Source organism: Eptesicus fuscus, chromosome 2, assembly GCF_027574615.1.
Source record: "Eptesicus fuscus isolate TK198812 chromosome 2, DD_ASM_mEF_20220401, whole genome shotgun sequence".
In the NCBI taxonomy this organism is placed as follows: domain Eukaryota; kingdom Metazoa; phylum Chordata; class Mammalia; order Chiroptera; family Vespertilionidae; genus Eptesicus; species Eptesicus fuscus.
Genome location: NC_072474.1, coordinates 86937056 through 86949475, shown reverse-complemented (window position 1 = coordinate 86949475; position 12420 = coordinate 86937056). Strand labels below are relative to the sequence as shown.

The following is a 12420-nucleotide window of genomic DNA, read 5'->3' as shown; positions in this document are numbered from 1 at the left end:
AGGAAGGGAGATAGAGAAATAGGAACACCAATGATGAGAGAGAATCATTGACTGGCTGCCTCCTGCATGCCCCACACTGGGGATCAAGCCCACAACCTGGGCATGTGCCCTGACTGGGAATTGAACCGTGACCTCCTGGCTCATAGATCGATGCTCAACCACTGAGCCATGCCAGTCAGGCTGGGCAATGAGTTTTATCCCCCCAAAATAACATTCATAACCAGTGACTTAGTACTGACTAAATCATGAATAATGCCCAAAATAGATTGTAAAAGCAAAGATAAAGGTATATAATTGATACTCTACCACAGTAAACATAATGATAACAGAAAATGTTAACAGTAATGATAACAGAAAACACTGCTCTAACGGACTGAGTGCTATAAAATAGGGCAAACAGGTTCTGTTCACATTGATAACACGAGGCCACAGAGCTTTAAAGTGACACACAGAACACTAGAAAACATCACTGCCGCACTGTACGTTTTACCTGAAGAAAATGAATGTGTCTGCTACCCTTAATTTCCTGTTGCCTCACTTTTTCTCACAGAATTATGGGGATCTGAGAATGCATGCTTGCATATGTTCTGAAATAAGTCAGAGCATAAGTAATACATGTTTGCCTCCTTAGATATAAAAAGGGTGTTTGGAAGATGGATGATATAGATGGTCCATATCTCTTTAAAAAGCTGTTTGGAGAAACACCTTCTATTTCTCCCAGTAATTTTCATGTAGCAAGTATAGTCATTCAAAAATCATTCCACTGGCCTTAAAAGAGCACTTGAGTTGGGTTTATCTTTTAAAAAATAGGCACTTTTGTGTCTAAAGGTTGCCAGGTTTTTAACCTAAGAAACAGCTGAATCTCCCCCTTCCCTTTTTCTTTGCTTTTCCCCTGCCCCCTTCAACTCCCTCCCAGCTCCTCTGCAATGTAAGGAAGAGACTTGAAAGGGAAGGGAGGGGACAAGACTGAGAGATGGCGCTCAGGCTGTGTTTGGAAGGATAGCCTTGTCTAACTTTCTATTAACCACGTCTTTCAAGCTCTCTGAATAGCACCAAATCCTTGACTTGCTATCTTACTCGCTTGATTTAATAATACTGACAACATCAGCCACAATAAGAGCTAACCCTTATGGAGGAGATGTACCCGCGGGAGGAAGGGAGTCGGTGTAGTTTCACGGTCAAGCGCATGGAATTCCAGATCCTAGAATCAGACAACCTGGTTTGAATCCTAATTCAAGGCATGTCCTTCACTGAGGTACTTAACCAGCTTTCTCATCTGTCGATCAGGGGCAATAAGCCTGCCGGTCTCATAGGGTTCTTGTGGGGATTAAATGAGACATATTCTCTTATGCCAAGTACAAGAATACAGTAAGTGCTCAGTAAATGCTGGCCATGATCATTGAACCAGGTCAGACAACTCTAACTGTAAGGTATGCTGGGCAGCTTAGGAAGAATTCATTCACCAAACATAGATCCAATGTCTGCCGGGTCTGAAGCCCATGCCGGGCCCAGTCTCTGTCCTCTGAGCCACAGCCAGTGTCCCTCCTCAGAGCCCTGCCCACGAACACGTGGCCTCCCAGCACGGGACACGAGAAAGGTCACGCTTCAGATAAGTTGTGAAGCCTTCATTCCATATTCTGGTTTGTCTCTGTTTCCTGCAATACTAAAGACAAGGTTCTTACTGTGAGTAAATAGAGGTTTCATTTCCTAGTGATTATGGCACCCACCCACATGAGCCCGTATTAGGAATGAAATACAGAGTGTTTGTCCATGTCATTAGCTGACTCCACGAGATTTTAAAAATTACTGGCTACGCAGCTATCCCTTTACAGCCGATAAATAGGAAATGGCAGCATGTCTTGGAGCGGTTTAGGTAACACACCATTTGCAAATTCAGTTTAGGTAATGAAGTCACCAGTTCATCGCCGTTGTTTTTCCTTTCATCTAGAATATGCAGAAATGCACAAACAGGGAAAAAGCACAGAACCTGTAGTTTGAAGACCTGGTTTTGGTTCCAATGCAACATAACCTTAGTGAATTTCCGATCACATGTCACTGAAAATTGTTTACAGTTCTCTTTTGCAGCCCACCTGATAAAGTCATTGGGCTGAGAAAATGTAAAGTCAAAAGTATAGACTATTTCCCAATAATATATAGCTAAAATATATTTGTACAAAAACACTGTGTTGCAGTGACTTTGGACTTTTCTGTACCTGGATTTGAATCCTGGTTCCATGTGTCAGAAGGAACAGCATTCACTGCGGACTTCATGGACCAGAAGGGTCAAAGGGACAGATGAGAGAGGCGAAGGCACTCAGACACCCGTAGCGGCGGGGAACCAGTCCTGTCCTTGGGGCCGGGCAGAGGAAACTGTGTTCCCAGAGTCAGAGCTGGAACCAGGAAGAGCGGCCACCGGCAGGAGGAATGCCGCGACTTCCCCCCAGGGACTGGAGAAGAACGCCCTGACTTCTCTCTCCTCTCAACCTGTTACCTCCTGCCAGAGCCTCCAGTTGGTGAAACCTAACTGGAAATCAGCAGACAAGGGAGCCCAGGAGATGAGATCTGCAGGGGTCAGCCTCCCAGGGCAGAGAGAAGGGCTGAGAATGGGTCCGGGCAGAGGAGATGGGAAACACCACCGACATGTTACTTAGCATCATTTAAAAATAGAGCTAGTGCCTGCCTCCCAGTGATTAGGAGGATTCAATATCAAAGATGTTAAGCGATCATTCTTTTCCCTCTTTCTTATCTTGAGACATCTTTTAATAATAGTACTCAGCGGTCCACACATGCTCATCTAAGCTTCGTCCTGTCTTCAGATCCTACCTTAATGAGGTGTCTCCAATCTTCTAGGTCCTCATGATCTCCCTCTATCTTCCTTCATCATGGTGTTTTGTTTTGTTTTTCGTAATATTCTGGCTTCTGGGGAGGTGTAGCCAACGGGAGGCACTCGCAGGGCTGGGGGGCAGGAGGAGAGGAGAGGACAGGGTATTTCCCATCCTTCCTCTCAGCTTTCTCTGGTTTTCTGGCAGCAAGTGGGTATCTTGTATGGCTCCGGCTCTTCCTTAGATGACCCCAGCTCCTTTGGGGCAGCCTCCCTCGTAGCACCATCTCCCACCGGTCAGGGCTGGCTTCTGGCCTCTGGGCCTCCTTCTCTGTCCCTCTAGCTGTAGAGGTGGTACTGGTGTCTGCTTGTTGCAAAACGCCAGTTGCCTCACTGGCTACTGTTTGGCTTCCCATCACCTAGGTCAGTGGTCGGCAAACTGCGGCTCGCAAGCCACATGCAGCTCTTTGGCCCCTTGAGTGTGGCTCTTCCACAAAATACCATGTGCAGGCGTGCACATACAGTGCGATTGAAACTTCATGGCCCATGCGCAGAAGTCGGTTTTCTGCTCTCAAAAGAAATTTCAGTCGTTGTACTGTTGATATTTGGCTCTGTTGACTAATGAGTTTGCCGACCACGGACCTAGGTAATGAGTCCCTATATTAAATTCCCTTTGTTTGAAACACCTAGAGTGCTCTCAGTTTTCCTGGCTGCATCATTTTAACTATGATGTCCCTATTTTCCCCCAAGTAGATTGTAAAGCACCCCAAAGCTTGATGTCCTTGCCTAATTATCTCAGTTATACACGAACAGTGCTTTGCATCATGAAAATACTGTATCATGCTTAGCCACTTTCAGCCACTGCTTGAGAGAGCCGAGTAGGTTCCGTGAGTCCTGCGTGCTCTGTGAATGTTAGGATTCTCCCTCTGGCCACGGCTGCTTGTGCTGCTGCTGCTTCTTTAAAAATAGTTATTTTTTACTACTAGTTTTTAGCTGTGATACTGATGACCAAGTCTCAGATGGTTATTGACATACTTTCTCCTGATGAAGAGTTAGCAAATGCTGTTCTGGAGTAGATATTTAAATCAGGTGGACTCCAGATGATTTGTGGGAAAAGATCTTGTTGTTTTTAGCCCAAAGTGTGTCAGCCTGCTCAGTTGAAGCACTGTCTCTCCATCTCATTCATTTCTAGAACATTAAGACATTGGCCTAGGTAGGAATTATTCTGGGTTTGTGCTCTACTTAAAGTTATTTTTTTTGGGGGGGGGGGGAAGGAACTTAAGTACTTAAGACTTTTTAAAAGTTGTTTTTCAAATACAAAACAAAATTACATTTTTTGGTGTTTTTTTTTTTTGTTTTGTTTTGTTTTTAGAGATGACCTCGACAGGAAACTTCAGGCTATTGCTATTTCAAAACTCCTGAAAAGTAGCTCTAATCAGGTGGTATTTCTGGGTTATATCACCTCGGCACCCGGTTCCAGAGATTATCGACAGCTCATTGAACATGGCAATGTGAAGGTAACACAATCATAATAGGATTTGATGCGTTAAGTAACATCATGTTTAAGAGCATGAGTTCATCTCTGGCATAGTGGATACGGCAGAAAGTGGGGTCCCAATGGACTCCTTATTGTGGCTTCAGGATGCTGACACTTATTATTATAGAGAATCTATAAGAAAGAAGAATTTTGCAAAGAAGATGAGAAGTCAGCATTAGGCCGAGCTGAAGCACCTGTGGGATATTAATGGAGCCACTGAATAGGTAGCTGGATCAGGAATTGAGAAGGGCAATCAGGACTAGAGGTATAGAGTAAGAGTCACACCATGGTCTTGTTTTGTTTTGTTTTTTAATGTATTTTTATTGATTTTAGAAAGGAAGGGAGAGGGAGAGAGAGATTGAAACATCAATGATGAGAGAGAATCATTGATCGGTTGCCTCCTGCATGCCCTACACAGGAGATCGAGCCCGCATCCCAAGCATGTGCCTCTGACCGGGAATTGAACCATGACCTCCTGGTTCATAGGTCGACGCTCAACCACTGAGCTACGTCGGCCTGGCCTCTGTCTTGGTGATCATTGAAGCCATGGAAGTAGATGACATGGCTTATGGAATTAGAGACGTGCAAAAGGAGGAACAAAGAAAATCCCTGATTTCTGTGGCTGTCAGGGGGGTAAGGATGAGGGACGAGAAGGGAAATTATCTCAGGAAAGAGATTAAGAAGAGGCCAGAGGGTAAGAGGTAAACTCGGGGAGTGTGGGTCACGGAGGCTGCCCCAGTTATCCACCACCCATGCAACAAACCCCCTCCGACCTACTGGCTTAAGTCAGCCCTGGTTTAATATCCTTATAATTTTGTGGGTTCAGTTGGTGGTGGTTGTTTTTTTCTGGATTCACTCGTGTTGTCAGGTGGCTCGGCTGTGGCTGGGGGTCCTAAGATGGTCCCACTCTGGGGCCTTGCTGCTGACCATTGGCTGGGCCTGTCTCTACGTACAGTTGGTCTCTCATCATTTACCAGCCTCGCTGGTGCTGTTGTGTGACCTTGGGGCAAGTTAGTTGACCTGTTTGGGCCGCAATATTTGTATCTATAAAGTGGGGGTAGCAATTTCTACTGTATCATAGGGTTGTAATGATGAAGTATAAGCAAATGTCTGTACAACCCTCAGCTTTGTATGGAGGAGGCACTCGACAAGTGGTGGCCACACATATGTATTGTGTGTGTCTGGCTGTACATAGAAAATCAAATAAAGTAAATGTACAAGTACATGGCCTGTGAGGCACAAAAGAATGTTAGAAAATGTGATATTTGGCAAGTCTAAGAGAAAATTATATCCTAATAAGAGAAGGATTTCTGTGTGTTGGGGGGGGGGGCATATGGGTAGTATTTAGAGAAGAGGAATTTTATTTGTTGTTGTTGTTTTTAATTCTCTCTTGGTTTCCACTGTTAATGGTCAGAAGCTGTGTCAAGATTGGCAGTGGGTTCTTTTATAGCTTTTCCTATCAGGAAGTTTATTAATGCAGAGAGTTTTGGTCATAAATGCTTGGATGAACAGATTTTTCTCTTTAAGAAATGAGTATTTAAATTCTATAGTCTTAAAATTTGATAGCATTTTTTAAAAACCTAATAAAATAAAATGATAGCTAAGCACAGTTACAGTTTATTATTCCCAGAATACACAGCTGAATGGCTAAATTTTCATCGCTTCCCAAGGCAAACCAGAACAGTGCTTTTTTTTATTTGCTTTTTAATCACTAACATTTTTCTTTAAATTTTAAATTTATTACATTTTTTTGTATATACTAAAGGCATATATGTGTGTGAGGGTGTGATATAAAATAGTAAAGATTAACAAACATCCATATGTCTACCACCAACCCTATGGAAAAAATTAAGAAATAGGTAATAAATTGTGGTCTATTCTTTTAGTGATTTAAAAGCATGTTTTTAATTAAACGTTAAGAGTAAAATTGAGAAATGATCAAAAGTCAGGTATATTTTTTATTTATAGGATTTTTAAAAAGAAGAAAATGAAAATTTCTTTAGTATGAAAGCTCCATATCTAGAGTTTTTCTAACACACTATAGAAAAATATATGTGTATGTTCTGCTTCTCTGATAAAAAATAACCCTGGTCTCAAGCTTTCAACATCCAAAAGACTCGTGATTATTCCCAAAATGTGTTTATTTCCAGTGATTCAATTTAACAAACATAGATTGAGCACCTGCCAAATGCCAGAGAGGACCAGAGAGCCAATGTGATTAAGAGTTCCTCTGCTCAGGACGGGGAGGGTGGAGACACAGAAACAAAAACCCGTACAGAACAGCAGAGCTGGTGTGCATGCGGCCCAGGATGACCGAGGAAGGTTCTGTAAATTCCCCTCGGGCTGAGAGACCTGGAAAGCTGCAGGGAGCCAGGAACATATTATAATCGTTGCTTTCCCTGCCTAACTCCTTCTCTAGACCATGTTCATCTGTGTACTCCCAGCATCGAGTACAGGAGCTAGATGGGCATATAGTAGGTGCTCCACAAAGTATCTGTAGAATGAATAAATAACGTGGACCTTAAAGGACCAGCAGAGCCAGGCAGAGAAAACAGCATGCACAAAGGCATGTTTATTACTGCAGCTCACACATTTTCTTGGCAGTTCAAAACAGAGCACTGGTTTAATGCTTTAACGTTCTCTTCTCTGTTTATTAGGATATTGACAGCACGGATCAAGACAGATGGTGTGAATACATCATGTATCGAGGGCTGATCAGGTGAGCATAGGTGTTTGATTTTTTTTTTTTTAATCTATTATTACTGTGATCTTTTGAGTCTGTCCTGGAGAGAAAAGCTTTATGGAAGCAGTTAATTAATTTTGTTATTTTTTGTAAACATTGATTTAGTAAGTTATGCAGTTTAACATCTTTTTCAAGTCACAGCCTAATGATTTAAGAAGGAATAAGTGGCTGAGCAAATTAAATTTAATTATACAAAGAGGATACGGTGTAAGCTATTTAGCATAAGTATGTATCTGTCAACACGTGTTAGGATTGGCACCGTTTTTTACTGTATGGCATGGGGGAAACAGCGTGGACCGTGGAATAAGAAAGCCCTGGGCTTGAATTCCATCTTTGCCAACTTCTAATTATGTAATCTTGGGTAAGTCAACTAACTTGTTAGAGCCACTATTAAATTGTGGTGAGGTCTCTAAAATTTTTCTTTAAATTTTATATCTTTACAAATTATATCTTTAAAATTATATCATCCCAGCCCAGCTGCTGTGGCTTAATGGTTGAGCATCAACCCATGAACCAAGAAGTCGCCGGTTTGATTCCTGGTCAGGGCACATGCCCTGGCTGCAGGTTTGATCCCCAATAGGGGGTGTGCAGGAGGCAGCCGATTGATGTTTCTATCTCTCTATCCCTCTCCCTTCCTTTCTCTCTAAAATCAATAAAACATATTTAAAAGTATATATATATATATCATCTCATGTCAAAAAGTGAATATTTTATATATATTCCAAAATATATTGTGTGAAAGGCAATTTGTATAGATGGAATATTCATTAGTGTAAACAAGTAGAGTAAGGTTGCCAAGTATGTTTAGTTAATTAAACAATACGCATGTTCTTTATTCACGTATGTTGTAAAAGTAATATGTTGATAAATATTTAGAGTAACAAGATCATTCTAGTGAAACACAGGGTAGTGTTAGGAATGGGAAATTGGCTTAATAATGAAGGTGTTACCTACTAGATCTCATCAGATTTCCGAATGACAATAAAATCTTTATAAACCATTTCTACTTCTGCCACAGATTGGGTTATGCAAGAATTTCTCATGCTGAACTGAGTGACTCTGAAATTCAGATGGCCAAATTCAGGATCCCTGATGACCCCATTAATTATAGAGACAACCACAAAGTGGTCACAGACCACAGGGACGTTCCCAAGAAAACTCGTTTCAATCCCAGGTGAGTGAGCTCCTTCATGTTGTAGACTACAGATATGAGACACAGCACCCCCTCTAGGGAACTAAGTATTACCCCACTGTAGTGAACCCCTTTCACGTCCCGCGTGGTTCAGGGTTCAGGTTCAGGGTTTGGGCTCTGGAGGAGGCCGCACACAAATGAAAGAGACTAGAAAATATAAATTTGGAAATATTGGGGGCCAGGTGGGAGCCCAACTCAAGGGGAAAGCCTCCATCCCGCTCTGGCTTTGTTATCCCTTTTATTAAGATTATGGGATACACTCATAGCCTTTAGGCAGGCAATTCCAATAATAGCCAATCAGCAAGGATTTACATAAAACTAGAAGGTGGAAGTTGCTTCAGCTACCATTGTCTCCACTAGACAGTGGGTGGTTGGCTCTGACCTTTCAGAGCTTCAAGGTTGACCAGCCTTCCGGGTTCCTTGTCCACACCTCTCTGCTAGTGAGGACAATGGGCGGCTTCCAACACCCCACAGTGAGCTACACTAGGTTTGGTTCTAGAAGTTCGTTCAGGTGGGGAGCTCCTGGTAAATATGACAAACTCTTGTCTGGGGTTGAAGTTATGGTCCCTGCCTTTTGAGATGGAGAAATGTGTTGTTAGTCCCTCTTCAGGTAGAAAGCTCACATAGGCATCATCATCACGATGGCCATCATTAACGCCATAGCAACAGCTGGCACTGGAGTGTTCCCGTGTCCCAGACCCTGCCCTAGGTGCTCTGCGTGTTATCTTGGTGAATCCCCATGGGGCTGGTGCTTTGCTACCCCCCACTTTACAGGTAAGGGAGCTCAGCCTGAGGAACAGGAAGTGGCATCACTGCATGGCTTGACCGAGCTGTGAAGTGGGGAGGAAGCCCGTTAGTGTCGTTGGGTTGCTATGACTCTCAGTGTTGGCTGCTCGTTAGACTCCCCCGGAGAGCTTTGAAAAACTTCCCAGACCGGCTCATCAGGACTTCCTGGTGGTTTGGGCTTTGGATTTTACCAGTAAAGTATCTTTCCAGGTTGTTCTAATGTGCCGATAGGATGGAGACTATAGAGAGTGTATCATTCATTTCCCTCGCGGATATTCTGCCATGTGAAATATATAGAGTTTTAAATATATTACCCGAGGTTACCTGAGAAATCTATTTGCAGCAAAAGATGTGATTTGGAGTATGTGTTCTTTCCTCCTCCCACGACTGGACAATGAGTAGAAACATCTGCTTAAAACCAAACCCAGAACACGTCATGTACATTATTAGTACTTGACATTTCTACTAGCTTTACCAACGAATACCTATAGAAACTTCTCAGACCTCATTTTGTTTGGGGGAAGAAAGAGGATACTTTACTCATTTTCTTCCTTCCTTGTCTCTCCTCACAACAAGAAAAAACTGGACCACCGTGTAGGCAATGCACGTAAGGAGAGCTGTAACCAAGTCTTGGTTTGCTTCCATTGCTGTACGTGGCATTTCCCTTCGTAAGTGCAACGTGGTGGTGAGGAGCATGGGCGGGGGTCAGCTGCCCAGCTCAATCCTCAGTCTTGCCGTTGAGCAGCTGCGTAACTGGGCAGGCCCCCTAACCTCCACGCCTCACATCTCTCATCTGCAAAATGGGGGAAATAGCAGTGCCTCCCTCCAAGGCTATCTGAGGTTTGAATGAGACCTAATCTTTTCGGAATGGTCACTTCACGGTCAGTGCTCAACAGCCAGTAGCTGCAGCAGCAACAGTAGTATTTGTTGCATTAACAGTAAAAGCAAAATGCATAGAGAGTTTCCTTTTGCTGACGGAGATGACTTCTAAAATGGAAGTTAGAAGATCTGGGAAGAAAAAGGAATTCCCATTTCCTTATTCTTCACACCAGGAGTGTGAAGAATAAGGAATAAAATATTCTTGCCTAGACCGATGTTCGGCTCTCACGTCGATGTTTCTTTCTCCCGCTCTTAAAAAAAATTTTTTTTAATCCGCATTTTTGGCTAATCCCAACTGCAGATTGATCCAAAACAACTGTAAAGGGAGCTAGATCCCACTCAGTTTAATTATGACAATAACAGAAGCAAAAGTGAAAGGCCTGCCTTAATTTAAAAATTTGTTATCAAATGTACATACACATGAAAACTTATAAAATAGAAATAGTAAAAGAATACTAAGTTCACCAAAAGTCCCATTCTTTAATTCAACAAAATGTTCATAGAGTCCCACAATGCCAGCACCTGTGAGGCCCTGTGCTAGATGCAGAGGTCAGCGTGGCGAATAAGACCAAGTCTTTGTCCTATAAAGCTTACGTTCTGGTGGGGAGAGAAACAATTCAAGGGTTACCACTGGTCAAGCTTTTGGATACATTTTTGCTACTTATAATGCATATATATATATATATATATATTACACAATTATCCCAACTTGGCAAATGTATGAAACATATGTATGTGTATGTACACGTGTATTTGTTCTATTTATTAACGTGACTTTTCCATCTAAACAATAAATTATGAACTTCCTTCCATAACAAAGTATTCCTCTGAAAATATTGTTAATGATTGCATACTATTTCAGTGCATAGATGACCCAAACGTTAGCTAACCCATATAGTTGTTTTTGCACATTTTATTTTTTCATTAATATGAAAAGTCTTCCAGGGACTTCTTATATCTTTGGGCATAGCCTTGATTACTTACTTAGCACTCAGTTCTAGATGTGGAACAGCAGGGTCAAAGGTTGGACAAAATTTTGATATTTTTTTTTATCATTATTGTTTTGAGATGACAAAGTAAACAGATCTTCTATATCCTACATTGGGGAGGTTATTTGCTGACGAAGAAAAGGAAGTCAAGGGCTTCATTTTCTCAGGTCTTAGCCTCCTTTGTATTTCATCATACCAGCTAGAGCCATATCATTAATCAGTTTTTCATCAGTAAACAGCTGCAGCACGTGAGCATTAGAGGAAAACCTAGAAGCTGCAATTGTACCGAGACAGATTTTATACATGCATACTTGTAACACGAACAATATTTCAGATTTCATGATCCCTATGTTACCAGAGAATTAAAATTCCCTGTCACTCGTGGGAGTGAGGTTCTTGCAATACCTTTAGAAAATGAATTTCTAAGATTTGCACAGGTGAATGAGATGTGGAAGAAGGCGTTATCTGTGTGAAGTTACACTTCTCACGTAGCTTTTTACTTTTCGAAGTCCCCTGCCCCTTAAGCCAGACCTGGGGAAGGTGCAGCTGTGGTTCTCGTAGAGTCAAAAGCAAGGCCAAAGTCCAGCGCGCCTGTTCCACGGTGCAGCTGGGTGTGGTTCAGCACCCAGGCCAATTAAAGTCTATCCGTCCATTGTGGGTGCCCCACGTGGCCACGAGCCGTGTGGACGCAGGGGAGCACAGCCCTTGCAACTGGAGAGCGAGTTTTTTTGGTAGAATTGATATATTCCGGTGTTTTACACTTGCGGTAGCCATGCCTATTCTGACCATTGACTCGCTTTCAGGTGTGATTGATGGGCAAGCACCCTCCCACGTCCCTCAGAACGTACTGGGCCTGTGCCTATTTAAATAACCACTGCGTCACCTTCACCTATAAAAGGGATTTTATTAGAGCTGAGGACTAGAGAGAAAAATCTAGATTTATTTTTCAATAAGGTTATCAGCCAATAATTCTTAAACAGCTGTGTTTTTGGAGTGATCCATAACCACGAAAAGAGGACTTTGAAGGTTAAAATGTTTGTCTGCCATTCCCAGATGCATGAATCCTTTTTTATCTCTTCATTTGCTGGTCTTATAAATTGATCACATCTCTCCGGGTTGTATGATAGATAAGTAAAAGCACAGTAGATTATGGTTAAACTTTTACATACCTTTCTGAATGGTTTTTACATGTCAATTACTTTTTTTTTTAGATTTGGATCCTACAAAGAAGGACACAATTATGAGAACAACCATCATTTTCATATGAGTACACCGAAATACTTTTTATGAACTATTTAAAACAAGAATTCACTGGCTGAGCAAGTCTAAGGAGAACAAAAAAAAAAAAGAAAAAGAAAAGATGGATGAAAGTGGGAAACGACATACACAAAAACCCTCAGTTTTGAAAATGTACGGTATCTATACAGTGGGAAATTCTATCAATTTATAAAATATATTGCTTAATAAAAGTAT

General features: G+C 42.0%; 1 protein-coding gene across 1 annotated transcript in view; it reads left to right on the top strand.

The window, feature by feature from the left end:
• The window catches only part of CWH43 (cell wall biogenesis 43 C-terminal homolog), a 48518-nt gene extending 36098 nt beyond the window's left edge, over window positions 1-12420 (top strand). Inside the window, exons 13-16 of the mRNA XM_008140295.3 lie at window positions 4194-4338; window positions 7016-7077; window positions 8120-8275; window positions 12159-12420. Of these exons, the coding sequence (XP_008138517.2) occupies window positions 4194-4338; window positions 7016-7077; window positions 8120-8275; window positions 12159-12237 (442 nt within the window). The 3' untranslated portion in view covers window positions 12238-12420. The remainder of the gene's footprint in view (window positions 1-4193; window positions 4339-7015; window positions 7078-8119; window positions 8276-12158) is intronic.